Source organism: Diachasmimorpha longicaudata, chromosome 1 (assembly GCF_034640455.1).
Source record: "Diachasmimorpha longicaudata isolate KC_UGA_2023 chromosome 1, iyDiaLong2, whole genome shotgun sequence".
NCBI classification, from domain to species: domain Eukaryota; kingdom Metazoa; phylum Arthropoda; class Insecta; order Hymenoptera; family Braconidae; genus Diachasmimorpha; species Diachasmimorpha longicaudata.
Genome location: NC_087225.1, coordinates 13,325,020 through 13,344,908, shown reverse-complemented (window position 1 = coordinate 13,344,908; position 19,889 = coordinate 13,325,020). Strand labels below are relative to the sequence as shown.

Sequence of the window (19,889 nt, the reverse complement as noted above, 5' to 3'; positions counted from 1 at the left end):
GACGACTAGGAATTACTCGTGTGCACGAGGGGGAAAAATAGTTGAGTCGGTAGTACGTGCGATACCGTGGTCGAATGTGCATCGACGTTGACGATATTTTTTTTCATGGTGAAAATTCACTGACAGGGGTGAATTGAAAGGTTATGCTAAAGTTTATTCAGTGAATTATTGTTGAATTGTGCTTAAACAATGTCGAGGAAGACAGGAGCTTCTGAGCCGGTCGGTGGCGATGCCAAGGGAATTACCGGGCCCACGAGTGTGGAGAGTGTTATACCCAGAACCAGGTCAGTATATCGGATACAAATCCGATATTATTAATTTTTTTATTACACATTGGGGAGGAATGAATGATTGTGTGGACATTCAGATATTTTTTTCACTGAAGTTGATGCATGCATTCTGCCAATCGTGAGTCACCCGGTCACTCTCCCTCGGTTTAAGGAATCGATCGGCGAATGTAACGAAAATGTTTCATGGTGGTGAGACGGCTTAGGTATTCAACTACCCCTGCAGTTGGGGTTAGATATCTAAGTGGATCAATTGAGTGGAGGGTAGCGAACGTTTGCTGGGCTGTTTAGACTTGGGGTTCGAATTTTTGCCGCTGAGATGGACCGGCTTGAAGGTGGAAATTGATTGGAGGATTATGTCACGTGTAATTCGGTGGAGATGAATGGGCGATATATTATTGGGGGTAATTCGAGAGCTCTGAGCGCGCTTACATCTCCACATTTTTCATTTTAAAAGATCTCTCATTCCTCAGTTTCTTTGTGAAGTTTAATAACGACAATTTCTTTAAAGAGATAATTATTTTCGTTTCAGACAAGAATTGCTCAAGTGGAATGGATGGGGTTACAAAGACTCGCAGTTCCAGGTTAATGATAAAATGGTTATCGAGTTCACTGGATCCAGGTGAGAGCAATTGTTTTAACATTATCATAAATAAAGAATGCTTGGTATTCGACCAGGAATTATCTCTCTTAATTACGACTTGGTCTCTATAATTATGTCCAAGTTCATTTAGAGAATAGAAATTCTAAATTGAAGGATATTTGAACGTCTGGGGCACCTTTTTTAAACACAGAGAACATGATAAAATAACCCATTCCTAAGATAAATCCACAACTCATAAAGTATCAAAGTCAACATGTCACAATTTACCCCTTCCCTCCTGACTCCTCTAATGACACCGTCCAAACCCTTTAATTATTTCCACTAGAGCCATCCTCTTCCATTAGAACTGCATAATAAGAATCAATCTCAATTTTAAATTCGTCCTTCTGTCACGTAATCTCTATGCAAGCATAAAAACTGTCTTCTTTTTAAAAAAAAAATTCATCAGATAATTAGCACTCACGTATACCACAGTTTATTCCTGCCTCCCTGCAACGTCAACATTTTTGCAGAGAAAAATAAAACACTTGACACAAAACATCCCGATGCTGTAATACCTGAATAAATAAGTTTCCCTTTGACATTAGCATTCCCACACCTAGAAATGAACAAAACAAATTGACATGAATACACGATGACCGTCTCGAGGACCACTTTTCGGCTCCAACTATTTACCCAATGAATTTCTTTATGTAATGAGTAAACTCATGCAACACAACATTGTTTGCTTTTCAAAGGATGATTTCATAAATACATTCACTATGGACAACCATTTTTTGTGTTTCTACAATGATATATTTGCATGAAAAATAAATATAATTAACTGCTCAAGGTATCCCATTGGCAATCTTCAACTTCCATACTTCACCCAGTGGGTGAAAGATGTTTTTGGAGTTGATTTGGAGAATAGGACACCACCACAACCCCTACCAACCACCTTCCCAGAGCCCATTATATCTCAGGAGTTTGTTGATGCCATTGAAGAGTTAAAAATTACGTACTCCACCGATGGAATGGACAGGCTCTTCAGAGCCCATGGACACACATTGAGGGAAATGTATCAACTGAAACGAGGACACATCGAACGATTACCTGACATTGTTCTTTGGCCAAGTACGTAGACTTTTATTTCAATGAATTCTTTACAAAATCTCACCACAATACCAGTCAAATTTGTACTCTTCAAGCCAGAATTATTTCGAGTTTAGAAACTCCACAGAGTATTTCTCAGAGTATTCCCAAGACACGCACGTATGTCTATATTTTTTTACGCCTTGTCAGTGATAAGATATGACGATAATTACCCGCCGGGCACTTTCAATACAAACGTTAACTTTATCAGACGGCTTGAGGGAATGTAGAGTTACGTCATCAGGGGCATTCATCGTGCTGGCCTCCCAGTAATTAATTTCAATATACTTTCAAAAGTCACTTGCAAAGGATCGTCATTCTTCCGTTCAGACAGTAATGTAAATATACGACGCGGAAAAAATCTGACGTCTTTGAGTTGGCATGTCGAGGAAAAAAATGTAATGGCTGGAAGCATCGGTATAGATCAAGGATTTACATTTTTTTTTTGCTACAGAGTGCCATGACGATGTGGAAAAGATCATCAGGATATGTGTGAAGTATGGAGCTGCTTGTATACCTATCGGGGGAGGGACTAGCGTCAGCAGGGCTACTAGTTGCCCTACGAATGAGAGAAGAACTATTGTTTCGTTGGATACCTCACAAATGAATAGAATACTGTGGATTGACCGGGATAATCTTGTTGCTTGCTGCGAGTCGGGGATTATTGGACAGGATCTTGAGAGGGAGCTGAGACTGAGGGGATTCACCACGGGACATGAACCAGATTCTTATGAATTTTCTAGGTGATGATTCGTTTGAGATCTTAGTGAACTAGTAAAACTTTGGACGTTACCTGATTTTCTGGAAAACCGCTTTTTGATTTCAGTCTTGGCGGTTGGGTGGCAACACGGGCCAGTGGCATGAAGAAGAATACCTATGGTAATATAGAGGACCTGGTGATACGCGTGCGAATGGTGACCGCTCGTACCGAGGAGTCCACCCTCACCCTGGAGCACAATGCCCAAGTCCCGAGGATCTCCAGTGGCCCGGACTTCGACCACATGATTCTAGGCTCCGAAGGCACCCTCGGTGTTATTACCGATGTCGTCCTTAAGATCCGACCCCTCCCCAAGATTGTGAAATACGGCTCAATAATTTTCCCAGACTTTCAGAGTGGAGTGGAAGCTATGAGAGAGGTAGCGAAACAGCGCTGTCAGCCCGCCAGTATTCGACTGATGGACAATGAGCAGTTTCGCTTTGGTCAGGCCCTCAGGCCCCAGCAGGGCTTCAGCGATAAAATAATGCAGACTCTGAAGCAGGCGTATGTCACCAAAGTTAAGGGTTTCAAATGGGATAGTGTCTGTGTAGCGACTTTACTGTTCGAAGGCTACGAGGCAAATGAAGTTGCTAATCAGGAGAAGAAAATTTATGCAATAGCTAAGGAATTCGGGGGCCTGGCAGCTGGTGATACAAATGGTGAACGTGGCTACATTCTGACCTTCGTCATCGCCTATATCAGGGACCTTGGGCTTGAGTTCGGAGTCCTCTCAGAGTCATTTGAGACGTCTGTTCCCTGGTCACGTGCCTCCTCACTCTGCAGAAATGTTAAATCACGAGTGGCGAGGGATTGCAAAGAAATGGGAATTACCCATTATTTAATTTCCTGTCGGGTAACCCAGACTTATGACGCTGGTTGCTGCATTTACTTTTATCTGGGTTTTACTTATCTGGGGCAGAAGGATCCGGTTGAAACTTATGAGCACATTGAGGAGAATGCCAGGGCTGAAATACTGGCGAGTGGGGGCTCGATATCTCATCACCATGGGGTGGGGAAAATGAGAGCGAGGTTTTATCCGGATGCTGTGGGGGATGCGGGGCTTGGGCTCTACAGGGCTACTAAGCAGTATTTGGATCCTCATAATATATTTGCTGCGGGGAATTTAGATCCTCACTATAGAGCCAAATTGTAAGATGTTAGGAGGTTTTGTTTTTGAGGTTCGTGGGAAAGGAGAAAATTTCTGTGGTGATTTGGTCCTTAACATTTGGATATTTATAATATCATTGTGGCATTTTTACTGGAAACCGTTGAGAAAAATCAGGACACGTTTTATAAAACTGGAGTTTTGCATGATATTTTTTTACTGTTGGATATGAAAATCTAATGAAAAATATTAGATCTGTCTCCTTGAAAATTAAAAAATGCATGTCGAATATTTTCCATCAAATTTTTACATTTATCAGTTTTTGCAATAAAAAAACATCATGCAATAACCCGATTTAAGATTTTGATCAGTTTTCTCTCCCCTTAGACGTGAGAAAGGTCCTTTGGTGTTGTTGAAATCTTTATACTCCGATAAACCTCGAGCACATAGACCAAAGTTTATGCCAAAAACCGCCCCGATAGAGTAAGAGAATTAGGAAAGAATAGACACACAATTGAGAGATTGGTTTTAATCGCAATTCAGAGGGAATCGTATAGTGAATATGTTAATTATACTAAGTGAGATCAAATGGACCTTTTTCATGCAATCCCACATTGTATGGGCGAAAAGGCAATACAAAACCTTACAGGCACAAGGGATGGCGCTCCCCCCGATAGGAATATCCCAAGATCGAGCAATGTTTGAGGAAAGCCCTGTGGACTTTCAAATTTCGTTAAAAATAGATCTCCAGGGAAATGCCAATGCGGTGATTAGGCTTCGGGATATTCTGTAAATACTTATAATAATGTGGAGATGACTAGAATTGATATCACATCTTGCTATTGTATTAACAATAATATTTGTTGGATCAAGAATATTTGTCCTAGTTAGGGAATTTTTTGGCTTTCCAAGAAAGCATGGGATGTCAGCATTTTCCTTGAAAATTGCCCAATTCTGACAATGGAATTTTCCATCCGTATGGATGAAAGATAAATTAACTATTGATCTTGACATTGCCCTCTTGTGGGCTGAAGTCTCATAAGAATTTTTTACACTTATATATGAAAATTTAATTACAAATATGGGACACATATTTATTCATTGATTTTTTACAATGAAAAATTGACAATACGTATCTGCTATTTTTCAATAATTTTTCCTATTCTTTTATTCAATTCCATTTTCAGTAGCTATACAATAACGCAACTGTGCAATTGTTCAGACCAGTGAGTCTGGCACAAAATTGGTATCAAGATTCCAAGCGTTTTTTTACAATTTATAACAGCCCAAATATTCTTGACTCAAGAATTTATTCATAGCGTCGATCTGAAGGTTCTGATGGACCACTAACTTTTTTATGGTGAGAGTTACCAGGAAGTTTCAATTTTTGCGGATGTGTATGGGAATTGAATTACTCTTCTGTGGGAATGAGGGTCGAAATTCGACCAAATATCTCTGAATGTATAGGAAACGCAACAATTTCACAAATAACGTACCCTGTAGATTTCACATCGCTCTACAATGTTCCGTTCTTCTTTAAATTGAGAGATATTTTTGCAAAAAACTTTGCCGTCAACGATGCAGTTATAAACTTAGTGCCAAATTGAGTTGAACTTTAATGCTGTCCTATAGATGGTCTGTGATCACCAAAGATGAGTACAAAAAATTAATTGTACATTTTCTAGAGACAGAGACATGCACTCAATAAAATTTTCACGGTATTAGAAATACTGAAGTCCCATAACAGGGCGTTGGAAAATTTTATGGCTACATCACTGACTGTAATGAAATAAATATCATGTCTGTCCCCAGCGCAGAAATTTAAAGAGGAATGTGAGGAATAACTGAAACACCTTTCTGGTACAAATACGGAATTGTATTGATGATTTTCTTGTTTTTTTATAAGTTATTATAAATAAACAAACAAAAGAAATTATTCATCGTAACTTACTTAATTGAACATATCCTTAATATTTATAATTGATCTGACATAGATAATAGTATTTTTTTGCCTTAATTGACAGTTTTATGGCTGTCACATAAGTGAGAAGTCTTCGAATTCTTACTTGACATATATCGTTGTAATGTTTCTTCGTGTTTTCAATTCCCTGTCATTACTTGGTGGTACCCTTGAGCGTCGACAAAAATGAGTCAAGATCGTACTCATCGTCGTATTGCTGTTGCTCCCAGAGTTCTGGCAGTATCTCCAACACCGTTTTGCTCAATCCAGGTACATTACTCATTGACCGAGGTATACCCAGCTCATCGGTTTTTCTCTCTCTTCCATTGTCTAATGAAAATAGATCCAGCAGCTGTAAGAATAAAATAAAAATCAATCAGTAAGAAATATTGACGAAAAAATTACTTCATACGCTTAGAAAAATATAATAACCAAATACTCTCTCTATTTTTAATCTAATCTTTTAGCAGAGTGTGAACATCTTCCTTCAAAAAAAATTAAACTACGCTCCAATCAGCAGAAAATTCACCCCTATAAATATTTGAAAAGTATTGCCTCCCCATAAATGAAATAAATAATGCTCTTTACTCACTTGTTCGGTGCCCATAGTCTCCAAGGCTGCATTCTCAGTGGAAATGACGGTATTAGCAGTGTGGAGCTTGAACTTTTGAAGGCCCATGATCTTCTCCTCGACAGTAGCCCTGGTAATCAGCCGATAAACATTGACCACCTTTTTCTGTCCAATCCTATGTGCCCTGTCCATAGCCTGAAGATCCTTCATCGGGTTCCAATCATGCTCGACAAAGATAACAGTGTCAGCACCTGTTAAATTTAGCCCTAGGCCTCCCACCTGAGTCGTCAATAGGAGCACATCAATGGAAGGATCAGCATTGAACCTGGCCACGACAGCGTGCCTCTGTGTTGCAGGTACTCCTCCATCGAGTCTCAAATAAGTGACAGAAGGCAGATGCACAGCTAGCAGATCCTTCTCCACAATATCCAACATTGCCTTCAGTTGACAGAAAATCAGAGCTCTGTGCTGACTAACCAGTTGCTGCTGTGCCTGTCCATCGATCACAGGCTGTGCTGCCTTCTGCAGCGCTTGATTCTGCTGTCCAATACCACAATCCAACAGTAGCTGTTTGAGGGCTGGCAACTTGGCTCCATGCTCAATCTCCGCTAGTGTCGTCTGCTGCTGCTTCATTTGTCCACAAATTGTCTGATAAAGTGGATGTCTTGGTCCCAAGACCAATTTAGGATGATTACAGACGTTCCTGAGGTACCTCAAAGCCTCGAACACGTGTCCCCTAGGTGGATTAGCTGTGGTTGAGCTCGACGATGAGTTTGGAATCAGAGTAGCTGAATGACGCATCTTAAAGTCCTCGTAAAGACTCTTTTGCAGTGGTGAAAGATCGCAGTAATAATCCTGAGTGATTTTGGGAGGAAGATCCTTCAAGACATCTTCCTTGTTTCGTCTCAGCAAGAACGGAAGAACCTGACGATGAAGGGCTTCCATCGCCAGGGCTCCAGCCTCCTGCTCTTTTGGTCCAGCTTTGGGCTCTCTACAGGCGAGAATCGGTCGGGAATATCTCGCTGCAAATTGTTTCTCAGAGCCGAGAAATCCTGGCATGAGAAAATCGAACAATGACCAGAGTTCTAAAACATCATTTTGGACTGGGGTACCTGACAGGATTAAACGATGATAGGCGTGAAGTTTTTTTGCGGCCTTTGCACTCTTTGTTTTTCCGTTCTTTATTATGTGCCCCTCGTCGAGAACGCAATAGTTCCACTGGACATTTTCGAAGAATTCGATGTCCTTGCGAACAATGTCGTAACTTGCTACAACTAAACGATAATGAGAGACCCGAGGCTTCAGCTTTTCTCGTTCTGGTGGGGATCCTCCGTATTGAATAACTGATAGGTCCTCGGCTCGGAGGAACTTCTCAGCTTCGTACACCCAGTGGCCCGTTAAAGTTGGTGGACAAACAACGAGGCTTGGTGGTGCATGAGTGCTCCTGTGGTGATCCAGAGCGAGGATACAGAGTGTCTGTAGGGTTTTACCAAGTCCCATATCGTCACAAAGAACCCCATGTAACTTATATCGATTTAGGAAGTCCAACCAATTCAAACCCTGCTGTTGATAAGATCTCAACTCAGCAGCCACTGGAATTGTCAATTGCGTGTCTGGTATACTTCTGGGATTCAACAGCTGCTCCAAGAACTTCCTCTCCTGGGCCTTCTCGTCCACGAGATTCGGAGGATCAGAAATGGCCCCTGGATCCAATGGTAGCAGCTGAACTAGTGTTGCGAATGTTGCATTACAGGCTAATCTAACAGCATAATTCTGATCAGACATTCTTCCGAGCAATGGAACCATGAACAACACAGCGTACGGAACGACATTGACCCCGAGATTATCAACGATCCAGGTGAGTGCCTCAGCAGCCCCCTGTCTTCGAACATCAACCTCATTCGGTGCTGCTAAAACATGCGAGCTGGCTTTTGTCTCTCCAGCACCGGAATTTCTTGTCTCTAGCAAAGGAACCACCAATTTAACAACAAAATCCATAGTTTTCTCAGTATTCAACACAGCCAATGTCGCGATACACCTGGCAGCCATGTGCCTCACCCCCTTATACTCGTGCTCCAGTAAACTACATAATCTCGGTAAACAGTCTAAAACCGGTGGCAATAATGATTTATCAAGACTAGGTGAAACAATCTCCAAGACTTGAAGTCCAAATATGAGATTGTTGACTCGTTCCCTCTCACTCACATCACTTGATTCATTTACAACCTTGACCTCCTCTTTCTTCTGGTTCTTCACCACCATGATATCCCAGAGATGAGGCAACCTCGATGGCAATCTCGCTCCAATTAATCCAGCTATGGCTGTCAGAGCTAATGTCGCCCCTCTTCGTCGAGTTCTAGAGGCCTTGGCCTCTGGCTCCTCATACGCAAGGAGTTCCTCCAGAGGAATATCTGTCGCTGGAGGCCTCCCCGGTCCCCTTCCTCCTCCAGATCCACCAACACCAGTGCCACGACTGTAGGTCATCCTCTCTGCCTGTCTCTGCCGGTTATTGAGGGTCAAAATACCATCAAATGGATCAGTCTCTTTATCAGTCACTCTAGGTGTGAACTCAGTGTCCGAGCACAAGAATGTACAGAGATTCGTGGTGATCTTGGCATTTGGTGAGGGTGTCCGCTCGACGCAGAGATCAACGAGATGTGACAAATGTTTAGCAGCAAGTTTTTGCAGATCTTCGTCCTCCTCACGTTTGATGGCTTCCATCAATGGTTTGACTAAAGGATTGAGAGGTCTGGGTGGCTCTGGAAGGCAATGGAGCATTGCTGCAGCTCCTGCCAGAGCAGCCATGGCCATTGTATTGAGATTCTGCTGCTGGGCAGCTGTGCTTGTAACTCCAACTTCGAGTGCTTTCCTTCGCTCTTCAAGTTCAGTTATCAATTTTGGTTTGAGTTTGTTAGGGGTTAGGTTGCCAGTGGGTGAGATCACTTGAATTGTCCCGACCGGCATCCCAGCAAGCGTTGCAATTTGGTCTAATGTCAGCACAGTGGAGCCTGAATTCTCAATATCCACAGGTAGAGAAAGTTTGTAATGTTTCAACGTTGCGACATAGTCCTTGCTTTCGTGGAGAAGCCTTGTAAATGCTCCTGCAATTTCATCGTAGTAGACGCATTCGTTTAGACACCCTAGGAGTTTGTCCCTCAGGATGTCTGGTATCTCTGGGGGATTAGGATGGTCTAGTGATGCCCAGTGGGCAATTGTCAGTCCAACCACTGCTCTCTGGAGGGCTGAACGCGTCGCTAGGTGAGCTAATAATACACGAGCGTAGCATAATGCTGGACTAGGGATGTCGGGGGTGTACACAACCCCTGGAGCAGGTTGCACGACATATTTCGAGAGGAGCCCCAACATTCTCGACGCCATTATTCTGGCTCTCACAGTGTTTGATAGTCTAATGTTCTGGGGAACTGTTTCAATACCCCCGATATAAACTTTCAATTCTGAGGTGGACTTACCACTGATGCTGAGCGAGGAGCTACTTGAGTCTGATTGTCCATCTCCATTAGTATGTTTGGGAAGAGATTTGGGGGGATTCGTTATCATGATGGGGTTGAGGAGACTAGGGTTGAAAGGTGCGTGGTCTGGCTGCATCGCTAGACACAGCCAAGTGCTAACTAAAGGACAAGCTGCGTGCAGAAGCAGCTCTAGGTCACTTCTGACGGCCAAGTTCTCCCAGACATTCTCAGCTACTTCCTGAATCGCTGCCACGTGCTCGATCAAGACTCGTTGGAATACATGACGAAGAGCTTCCTGGAGGACGATTCCTCCCTCCTCACCCCATCGTTCTCTTCGATTCTCCAAGTGGTCTGTGTCCTCACCGGTCAGTGTTTGAAGGGTTTGGAGTGTGGCTTTTCGTACGCTCGAGCTGGAATGGCTCAGAAAAGGCCAGAGTCTGGGTAGCACTTCGGAGAGAGGCTGAGGGGACAGACAAGCGCGAGCTGCAGGGAGGGACAGAATTGCTGCGAGAAGGCCCATGAAGCTGTTGCAGGCAGCTGCAAGGTCGTCTTGTTCCCGAAGAAGCTCCCAAAGTCGTGCTACCACTGCTTGTAGCTCTTCAGGTTTCAGTAATTTTGGGAGAGATGAGGCTACTGGGATGAGAGCACTAGCTGCTGCGGCTCCCACATCGTCCACAGGATCTGCCAGACCTCTCATGGCAGCGGGAAATGCCTGAGGGAGCAACTGCTCCAGCAAGTCGTCTCTAACAGCTAGGAGATATTTCAGGGCTAGGAGAGAGCCATGTCGGGCTTCCCATTCGTCATGCTTCAGGAGCTTCAACATGACCTTGAGAATCCCCAGGACCCCTGTGTCCTCGGTGGGCGGCATCAGGCGAACGAGGGAACCCAGGGCCTGGGCACAGGTCTCTCTCACGGGGGCTACCACTTGATCGGACACGAAATCACCGAATCTGTCGAGACCAAGAACACAGAGGAGCCTCAGGGCTGCGTCTACCACCCACCTTTGGTGACTCTCTTCCATCTCTTCTTTAGTTTGATCTCGAGATTTTCCCGCTCCCTTTCCGTGAATTCTAATTAACTCTCGTAAGGCTGTTGCTGCGCCATGACGAATCTCCCATTTTTGACTGAATAGATCCTGGCAGAGGGTCTCACTGAATACCTGGGGAAATACATACAAAAAAAACATAAAAAAACATATCGGAAGTACTAAGTATTTTGTATTTGATTTCTCCAAAAAATTGGGTGAGCTTTTCTCATAAAAACCAAATCTTTCACATTATTCAACTTAACATTCCACTAATTCGATAATAAAATATACTTTCTTCGTGTTTTATGATATTGCCCACGCAAATCACGTTGACAAAGTTTCCATTTAAAATGAGAAATAAATACAGAATATTTTGGAAAACGATTTTTCACTGTCTCTGCATGTTATGAGATTAATGACAAATGAGGAAGAAAACATAAGATCAACATATTTGTGTAATCAATCGAAAGTGTAAATAAATTCCCACAATTATTTCCTCCAATCTCATGTCAGCGAATCAGATTGCCAGTTCGTGCTGATAATTTACACGTTCAAAATTTGGTAGATATGACTCTGAAGATAAAAAAATGTGTGTCAAGTTTTGCAGAAAAATCCCTCATGTTACATTCGCGGAATCTTCAGTCTGCAAAACTCGATTTCATGTGTTTATAATGAAACATTCAGCAAATATCCGATAATTGTGAAAGTTCCGGGGTATTCCGACCGCGAAATTGGTTCTCCAATTATTCATTATTGTTTTTTTAATATATTGTCAGTTCTGCGAAAGAAATTAAAGAACCTGGGAATCATTTCAAAACCTGATATGATCGAAAGCATTTAGAAGTTTTTGAAAAACTTATAAAAATGTATGAAAAGCAAGCAATACACTGCAATCCAAGGCTAAGGAGTAGATCCATTGACAATTGGAAACGGAAAAAAGTCACTAGATTTTAATTTTTCCGCATGAATCATTTTGACTATTTTTCCGCGGAAATCCTTGAATGTTAATTTTTCAATTTTTTTTGTCGGCGCATTATCTATCTCACAACGAAATCAAGGAGTAAAAGACTGCAAATCCACGCTCCAAGTTGCATAATATTGAACACAAGCTAGTGCAAAAAATTAACCGCATTTTTGAGTACACTACTTTTCGCGTTCCCACCGAATTCATTCAGTGAACAATTAATCTTTTCCATGAATTCATTTCTTACTTAAGTAATAATATCTAACGATACCCATGATTAACTTTCGCTTCTAATGAGTCTCAAGTTTACGACCTATGCCAAGGTCTGTAGTTGTGCTCATCTCGACCGAAATTTACACACGAGTGATGTTCTTCATTCGACAATTGCAAAATCTCTTTAAAAATTGAGCCAGTCGCCTGGACTAATTTGCATACCTCCAGTGGCCAGTCCATGGCAGTTTCGGGCCAGCAGCCAGTGCCATCCGGCACAGCCCCAACAGATACTGCCTCGCACACCTTCCCCTCATTCGTGGAGGATTCAATCGGCACCGGATCTTCTAATTTAATTTTCTTCCTCATCTGTTCATTCGACTCTTGTTCATCAGGCTCTCTTGATCGTTGTTTGGACATCGATTGTCTAGCTTTGCGTCTCGCTCTATTCATCTCGCGTCTGCTAAGGCCTCCAGGTTCGCTCAGGGTCTCGTCAATGGACATTTTCGAAGTCTGAGGGGGCGGAGGGGGAATAGTCAGGTCCTCTGGGGTGAAAAGCTCTGAGGGATCTACTCCCATTAGTCTTGGGTGGAGACCGAGCTTGGCAGCTAGTACCTGACTGCCCTGGCCCTGTAGAGGATTCTGCTCACCCTCAGCTATCACAAGGTCATATTCACTGCCCTCTGAACCTGTTAAATGAGAGCTTTTTGCCAGGACTTGACCCATGTCGAAACCCTGGAGGGTCAGGTGACTCCTCTGGAGGTCCTTCTGTCGTTTCCCATTTGTAGTTTCGTCCAGGGGTTTCCTCTCAATTGGCTCTGGCTCCCAAACGGGAACTTGGGCCAGAATCGCCTGGATGGCCTGCGCCGCTGATACTCGTGTGTCCCATTGTGGTGACTTCAGAAGTGTTGAGACTCTACCGAGCAGGTGGTGGAGCTCGTGTGGGTGTAGACGCTGGGCTTCTCCCAGTTGCTGCGCAGCTGCTCGTTTTGTTACCGGGTTCGTGCCAGTTTCCAATAATATAAACAGTCGGTCGAGCCTGGCAAATACAAGTGGTGGGAATGAGTCGATAAAGTTTGGGGATGTGTAAATATAAATATTTATGTAGATGATGAAATAATTTTGGAGATAATGTATTTACCTTGAAGCCATGATTCTTGACTATGTTGTGTCGATGTTGGGAAATCCTGGAAAAATCATAATTATGTTATTGTCCGTTCGCGATTGGCGAGGTCAGATTGATCTTATTTCGGGCATTTGATGCCTGGGAGTCTCTGATTTTAACGATTTTCAGGTCATTTTTTTTTTTCAAAATGATATTGGACTCTTCTATTGGAGCTATTGGATGGGGTATCAGTCGATGAATAGTGATTTAGGGAGATAGCAAGCTTGTATTCATTTCTATGAATTCTGTATGAGATGAGATCAGAAGATGGTGGAAGAGGTATGACTTTTCCTGTTAGATATTCCATCTTGAATGCTCTTTACAATTTTCTACATGGATATTGTTCTGCTTTTTACTGCCATACTATTAGGAATGAACATATATGTTGAGAATGGCGAATCAATCATTTTTCTTCTCACGTCAGATTTAATTTCCAACTGTTTAATTTTGATAATAAAATTACTTTGAGTTTTTTAGATGAGCATCTCTGTAATGAAATTATTTTTGCAAATCAGAAATATTTATCAAAGACACTCGTATACCACTCAGCTTCTAGTTATGCTAACTTGAAAAAGAGCAAGGCGACATGGGTCGTCTTTCATCTCCAATAACTCGAAATTGCCAGAATGAAATTTGACGACCTGTATGATATCGTTGCATCCCTCCCTGAATTACTTGACGTCTGTCTTAACAGTATATCTATGAATTACAGGACATTACGAAAACTTGCAACTTTTTTCGTTCAAAATTTTTTCTCTTCAACCAAAAAAATTATTCTGTGGCAATTTTAGGGTACCACAAGTGACTTCATCCACAAAAAGACTTTTGCGATTTCAGCTAAAGAATTTTCTTCGAGTGAGAGAAGTTCTGAACAATTAAAAATGGAATTTCTCTTTTTGGTTATTCCTCGATTTGAAGAAATTTCTTAATAACTCGTCATAAGGGAAACTCTACCCATTTTTTATTTCAATTTCTCTCCTAACATGAATGCAATGAAAATATCGCTTCATAAACAATGCACAACTTCTACTTTACATCGAATACAACATAAATTTCCCTAGCTTTCCATTAACCAGACACTCTCATGATTTAATCCACTTCACCGCGATTTCATCGACGTTAAACAATTTATATCTGAAATTCCGTGTAACTGTAAATCCCACAATCCAAACATTCATGTATATATGATTTTCTCATCGATATCATGGGTAGTGGGGAGTGAATTCGATAGTGACGCTACGAGTGAACTCCCCCAGGAAAAGTGAAAGGTTGAAAAAATGAGCTCAAATATTTTTTCCAGCTGAAACATCATGAAAGATCCCTCGCTTTCCCATCGCATTCAATGAAAATAATAATTTATCGTCAATGCATGACAATATGGAGGGTACAAACAAGAATAAGACGCGTTTGATTCACCCCAACGCCAAAGAGTATTTGATTAGTGAATAAAAATAAACGCACTGTCCCACCTGTGTTATAATCTGTGGCTGTCGATGAATTGTCGATTATTTATCGATCAGCTGACCCTCATTGCTGTTTCCCACTCAATTGGACGACTGTTAGTCACATCACGATACTGTAATAACTTGATAATACATTCGTATGTAGGTAATTGGCAATTTTTCGGAGAGAAAGGCATGTTACAAGCATCAAATTTATACTGACAGCCATATTGCTGGTGAACCTCAGTTTTGTCCCTTGATTATGACCGGATTGGCCAATTCAATGGACAATGGGGGGAGACTCGACCAATCCAAATGGACTTCGTAGGGATGTTAAATTCTTAAGAGAGGTTTACAATAAACTTCATTGATTTTATGAAAACTCATGATGGAAATGGGACATTCCACGCCATTTCAACGGGTGAAAATTGCATTTTTGTTATTATATTTTAACGCAATAAAACTAATTTGTAGCATTTGTAAAAGTGGACGGTGCAATAAGCAAGCTTGACTTCGACAATTTATGTCTCCATGATATCTAAATTATTGCATCTTATGCAAAAAGTGCAATTTTTTTTTATTGACAGCACATGACGAATTGTGGAGGAAAATTTTTTCATTGAAAAAGATCAATTTGTTGTTAGATTTTTGAGAAACAATTATGAATGTCGTCGTAACGTAGGCAATTCCAATCCGAATAAAAGAACAATATGACGTCAAGGGTATTGTTGCAAAGGCTGCATGAAATTTTAATGAAATTTGTTTAATAGTTCGATGAATACCCATTTTTAATGCAGCCTCGTCTTTTCGGCGACTCCGATATCTGCGGGTCATATATCCTATAATTGTAGATTTATCTGAAAAATTAATTTTTGAGGAACGACGTGGTTTATTATTTTCTGTCGGCATTATTCATGATCGTGATATTTTTGTCAATTGAGCTTTCACCTCGCAAACAGGGAATTTTAGAAAAAAAATGTTACATCTTTTTGAAAGCTGATAAAAGTCTCGATAAATAATTTAACCATTTACTTCCAGAAAAAAATGATTATTGAATTAGTTCGATGGAAATTTTACACTTTGTGGCTTTCACAATCAAAGGGATCCACTCTATCACTTGTAATTCTTCAGATTTACACTTTGTTCATTATAGCTCCCATTTGAGTATTTTTATCCAAAATCGCAAACACTTGAAACATTTTTTATTTATTATTTTTCAACTGATAGAGAGAGTTATCTCCTTCACGTTGATAAAGAATTTAATTTGCCAACCCCGGATTGATTATTTAGAAATCACTGTGACTGGACGATGATCAGAGGTTACTTTTAATTAATTAAATGAAATAACTGTGCAAAGAAGACTCACAAAATGACAACTTTAATGCGATATTTTTATTATCCATTACAATTACACGATGAATTCATTGAAACAAACTGGTGTACTGGAGTTGAACAACTAGTTTAACTCGCCAACATCGAACGCTACGTTTTTAAACATTTCGTTCTTGACGTGAGTTCATTATTTAGTGGTATTTGTAGTGTCCGTGCCATCCTGAAAAATGATAAAACAACAGTGTTATCGTGGCAGTCATTGATATTGTTCTCTTTTAAATATCGCAGTGGGGCTATAGCTGTAGTCGTAATTAGAGTACTGAAAGCTAAAAAGCGCCTGAGTAATTAAATTTTCCAAGTTTCCTTGAACAACCAAGGATTTTTACAAATAAATGTTGCAAAATATTTTTTTATCGGAGATTCCATGGACTACGAAATATATACTGATGTTTTAATTGTGAAATTATCAACAGAATTAAACAATCTAGAAGACTGTCAAGAGAGCTTTTTTCAATACCAATTGTTCTTCTAAAATTTGTTCAGAGTTCCTGGATTTTATTTTATATCCCAATATTTTATATCCCACTACTTTAATTGGTGTCGAGGAATCGAGCTTCTGCCCCTCGAAATCGATGAAAAAAAATCTAAAATGTCATTATACGCCAATAAATAAAATTTCTACTCTAAATATCAGCAATTTTTTCGGAGTTTTATCAATGACTTTGGCTCAAAAAAGACACTCAGAACACAATTCTAGGAATTCATATTCGTCTATTGGTCGGGTTTTACTTACTAATTTTAGGATAATTCACGACATAGAAGAAGATCATGGAACCAACAGCCACATGGAAAAATGGAGCTACTCCAGACTTCTTGGGCAATACATACTTATGTTGCCAACGCCAGTAAGCTATAAATAACGATAAAAAGTCATAAAAATTCTTGATTTATTTCCAAAAATGTTGAGTGAATTTTTCTGCTCTATTATGCAACACACTCCGGCAACATGGCCACTGTTACCACAAGTTTTACGTTAAATTACCTCTGCCAATCATTTGAGCTAAAGTAACAGGTCCTTTCTTGCGACGAGAGATCCATGATCCCACTTCACCAAGTTTTACTTCACCAAAAGGAATATCAGCTGGAATAATATAAACAATCGTTTTGAAGTCGAGTTGAAGATTTTGAAGGTTTAGGTGCTGGTTCCCAATCGTTGGTATTCCTACCTTTTCCGTAGTATTTGGCAGGATCGAAGGCGCCATGAATAGCCGGATCGAACCCTTTAGGATATTTTCCCCAGTTACCCCAGTCCATTTTCGACACTTCAGACGGCACTTGCACCCAAATTAATTGGAGATCTGGTTTTTACAATCAGACGTTCCCGGATGACGAGCCGCCGTGGAGAACGTGCGCCTAAGGAGATTGGAAAAACCACTGGAAAAAAATTCGTGCGCGAAAGTGGCGCCAGTTGACAGGAATGGGAATCAGTGAATTTGAGGCGGAAAATTCAGTTTTTCAGGATAATTTTTCTTTAAATAATTAGTTCGATGAGATAAGTGAAAATAGCAGTTGAAACTCATCTTAGGGCTATACAACAACAAACAGTAGTTTATCTTTTAAAGGAATTTATTAATTGTAATATAAGAAAATTGACAATATTATGAAAATGTATTTGGAATATTTTTGTTTATTTTTAAGTTTCGTCGGCGCCCAGCCAAGGCTTCATAATTACCTAGATAACATCATTAAAGCTCGAAAAAGGTCTAGAATCTGTTAAATTTACGCAGAAGTTATTGAATAAATCCTAGTGACTATTAAGGCCTTTTATTACTCTAATATTCTATATTTCATATTCAACGATTTATTATTGAAAAAGGGTTACTGTGCGGTGTCTAGGAAGAAGCGGAATAATGTCGATCCATTTCAGTCAACATATCGTAGAGTCTGGTTCTGATATCGGCTGGCACTTGTGCTCTAGGCAAGTGGACAGTATCACCGTGGGGATTAGCACATTGTCTAAGAAGTACCGCAAGGCTTCCCGGTGTTCTTCGGGACATGAGGAGGCCGGGAATTATTATAGTACCTGACAGTGTCCAGCCTAAGAATATTTTCTCACAGATTATCTGAAACAAAACATAATTTTGGGTTCGGCCCGATGAATTTGATCTCTTCTTTGGACAATCTGAAACACTTACTTGTAAATTATCATTCATCACAGGTGCCTCACATCGTTTATTAATAGAGCAGACAGATCTGCAGTCGAAATAATCACAGTCTTCGTGTTTCTCACAGGCTCTTCCATCAGAAGTCAATCGAGCCGCGATGCTCTTTGGAAAAACCGCATCTAAATCGAGATACTTGAGCCTTGAGTCACCAAATGCAAGGCCAAAATGATTTATTTTAACATCACAAAGGTAAAATGGTTCTGGGAAGTTGTTCTCAAGCTCGTCAATCAAATCCATAATCATCACAGCCATTTTCAGCCTTTTTCCCCATTCACTAGCTGAGTCTGACATGGCCAGTGCTGTCGTTGGACTTTCAAGAGGTCGTACGTACTCGACGCAATAAAAATTTCCACAAGTGCCAATGAGCCTCGGAAAGACATCTCTCTCTTCGTAGAGGATCGATATGAGGTACTCGTTCTCCTGGACTAGGGCCCAGACATTTTCCATCTCTGATTCACGTTTTTCTTCCTCGGTCTCGACATGACCCGGCCTCAATCGACTCAGACGTTCCACCTGTCGTTTACTTAGAGTTATGTTCAATTTATTGAAGACTAGGTCACCTATCATTTTATCGAACTCTGGCTCCGCTGGGTAATGCTTATAGCCCATTGCGTCCACCCACTGGAGGGATTCGTAGGGCTCTATTGATGTTAGCGATCTGAAAAAATAATTAGACAATTTGTACAGTGAGAGGGAGGGAGAGCAATATCAATTGATATATTAGTTTGTCCTATTGCCGATATTGAAGTAAATGTCTGTTGTCATAACATTGGTGTTTGTTGACATTTCGAACATCAGAAGGTGCTTCACTCTGTTCTTGATGTCGATTTTTCAACATACCTGGCAGCTTTGAACACCAGTCTCGTGTCCTCCCAGTTGGCTGAGAAAACCGCTTCCTTCCCCGAATGCAAGCTTTCACAGGCGAGGGAATGAATAGTGTGTTCTGTACAGAGGGGTTTGCATAAAACTCCAAGGGCTGATCCATCTCCATGACTTGAGCACTGAAAATTCGGAGCAATCGATAAAAAAACTGAAAGAAGTTCGTTCAGCCACTGAATTACAATAACAATTATCATTGACAAAATCAATATGACCGGATGCTGAGAAAACAAAATCATAAGAAAATTACTTTAAGAAAATTGTCGCTAAATGTTGGAAGCACTCTGATGTTTAATAATAAAAATAGAAAATCTACAAAAGTTGAATCAGCAAGTTGGAAAACATTGAAACCTCATTGAACCCCATGAACGCGTCAAATGTCCCGCCGTCTTCTTCTACAAATTGGCCAAAAAATCAGTGCAGTGCAGGGGTGGGGAGGGGAGATCAAGGTAAAAGGACATTGACGCAGAGATGCGCGGTCAGCTGTTCCCAGTGCCCTACATCCGTGATTCCCAACGTCAGTGTTTACCCGTGAAAGATAATTGTTGGAAAAAAAATCTATAAATCGACCTAATCCCTTACCACACTGGATACGTGTCTTCGGGCCTCCAAATTTGTGCAAATAATACCCCAGTGATGAAGAAGGCAAACAAGAAGAATGAGAAGAATTAGAATACAACTGGCATGGATCTTGTGGTGATAGAGGAAGCCGGGTATTCTTCGCAAGTTCATCCCGAAGTGTTCGATCCAACTTTAATCA

The 19,889-nt window shown here is 40.9% G+C and overlaps 4 protein-coding genes across 4 annotated transcripts; 1 reads left to right on the top strand and 3 right to left on the bottom strand.

The window, feature by feature from the left end:
* Positions 1-142: 142 nt before the first annotated feature.
* Positions 143-5,820, top strand: LOC135162097 (alkyldihydroxyacetonephosphate synthase). The gene is made up of 5 exons (XM_064120242.1): positions 143-284; positions 820-909; positions 1,724-2,004; positions 2,477-2,765; positions 2,849-5,820. The coding sequence occupies exons 1-5, from the start codon at positions 190-192 to the stop codon at positions 3,930-3,932; spliced, it is 1,839 nt and encodes a 612-aa protein (XP_063976312.1). The 5' UTR covers positions 143-189; the 3' UTR covers positions 3,933-5,820.
* On the bottom strand, positions 2,847-15,924 carry LOC135161902 (TATA-binding protein-associated factor 172). The gene is made up of 5 exons (XM_064119885.1): positions 14,721-15,924; positions 13,228-13,273; positions 12,312-13,125; positions 6,437-11,044; positions 2,847-6,196 (listed from the first exon to the last, which is right to left on the bottom strand). The coding sequence occupies exons 2-5, from the start codon at positions 13,236-13,238 to the stop codon at positions 5,999-6,001; spliced, it is 5,631 nt and encodes a 1,876-aa protein (XP_063975955.1). The 5' UTR covers positions 13,239-13,273; positions 14,721-15,924; the 3' UTR covers positions 2,847-5,998.
* A 139-nt stretch (positions 15,925-16,063) lies between these two features.
* On the bottom strand, positions 16,064-17,441 carry LOC135162495 (putative ATP synthase subunit f, mitochondrial). Its single transcript, XM_064121060.1, has 4 exons — positions 17,252-17,441; positions 17,068-17,166; positions 16,819-16,935; positions 16,064-16,245 (listed from the first exon to the last, which is right to left on the bottom strand). Exons 1-4 carry the CDS (start codon positions 17,337-17,339, stop codon positions 16,217-16,219), a joined length of 333 nt encoding a protein of 110 aa, XP_063977130.1. The 5' UTR covers positions 17,340-17,441; the 3' UTR covers positions 16,064-16,216.
* Positions 17,442-17,633: 192 nt separating this feature from the next.
* On the bottom strand, positions 17,634-19,861 carry LOC135162216 (divergent protein kinase domain 1C). Its single transcript, XM_064120428.1, has 4 exons — positions 19,712-19,861; positions 19,091-19,251; positions 18,221-18,908; positions 17,634-18,148 (listed from the first exon to the last, which is right to left on the bottom strand). Exons 1-4 carry the CDS (start codon positions 19,859-19,861, stop codon positions 17,918-17,920), a joined length of 1,230 nt encoding a protein of 409 aa, XP_063976498.1. The 3' UTR covers positions 17,634-17,917.
* Between the last annotated feature and the right edge of the window lie 28 nt (positions 19,862-19,889).

What these genes read in the sequence shown, in the direction of transcription:
- LOC135162097 (XM_064120242.1), top strand. Translation starts at nt 190, where the DNA reads ATGTCGAGGAAGACAGGAGCTTCTGAGCCGGTCGGTGGCGATGCCAAG. An exon ending in ATCGAGTTCACTGGATCCAG is followed by an intron (nt 910 to 1,723) that starts GTGAGAGCAATT and finishes TAACTGCTCAAG; the next exon opens with GTATCCCATTGGCAATCTTC. An exon ending in TGACATTGTTCTTTGGCCAA is followed by an intron (nt 2,005 to 2,476) that starts GTACGTAGACTT and finishes TTTTTGCTACAG; the next exon opens with AGTGCCATGACGATGTGGAA.
- LOC135161902 (XM_064119885.1), bottom strand. An exon ending in CCATGGACTGGCCACTGGAG is followed by an intron (nt 11,045 to 12,311) that starts GTATGCAAATTA and finishes GTATTTCCCCAG; the next exon opens with GTATTCAGTGAGACCCTCTG. An exon ending in AGACTATGGGCACCGAACAA is followed by an intron (nt 6,197 to 6,436) that starts GTGAGTAAAGAG and finishes TTATTCTTACAG; the next exon opens with CTGCTGGATCTATTTTCATT.
- LOC135162495 (XM_064121060.1), bottom strand. Translation starts at nt 17,339, where the DNA reads ATGGACTGGGGTAACTGGGGAAAATATCCTAAAGGGTTCGATCCGGCT. An exon ending in AGCTCAAATGATTGGCAGAG is followed by an intron (nt 16,936 to 17,067) that starts GTAATTTAACGT and finishes CGTTATTTATAG; the next exon opens with CTTACTGGCGTTGGCAACAT. An exon ending in CGTGAATTATCCTAAAATTA is followed by an intron (nt 16,246 to 16,818) that starts GTAAGTAAAACC and finishes ATCATTTTTCAG; the next exon opens with GATGGCACGGACACTACAAA.
- LOC135162216 (XM_064120428.1), bottom strand. Translation starts at nt 19,861, where the DNA reads ATGAACTTGCGAAGAATACCCGGCTTCCTCTATCACCACAAGATCCAT. An exon ending in GAAGACACGTATCCAGTGTG is followed by an intron (nt 19,252 to 19,711) that starts GTAAGGGATTAG and finishes CCGAATTTTCAG; the next exon opens with TGCTCAAGTCATGGAGATGG. An exon ending in TGATGAATGATAATTTACAA is followed by an intron (nt 18,149 to 18,220) that starts GTAAGTGTTTCA and finishes GTTTTGTTTCAG; the next exon opens with ATAATCTGTGAGAAAATATT.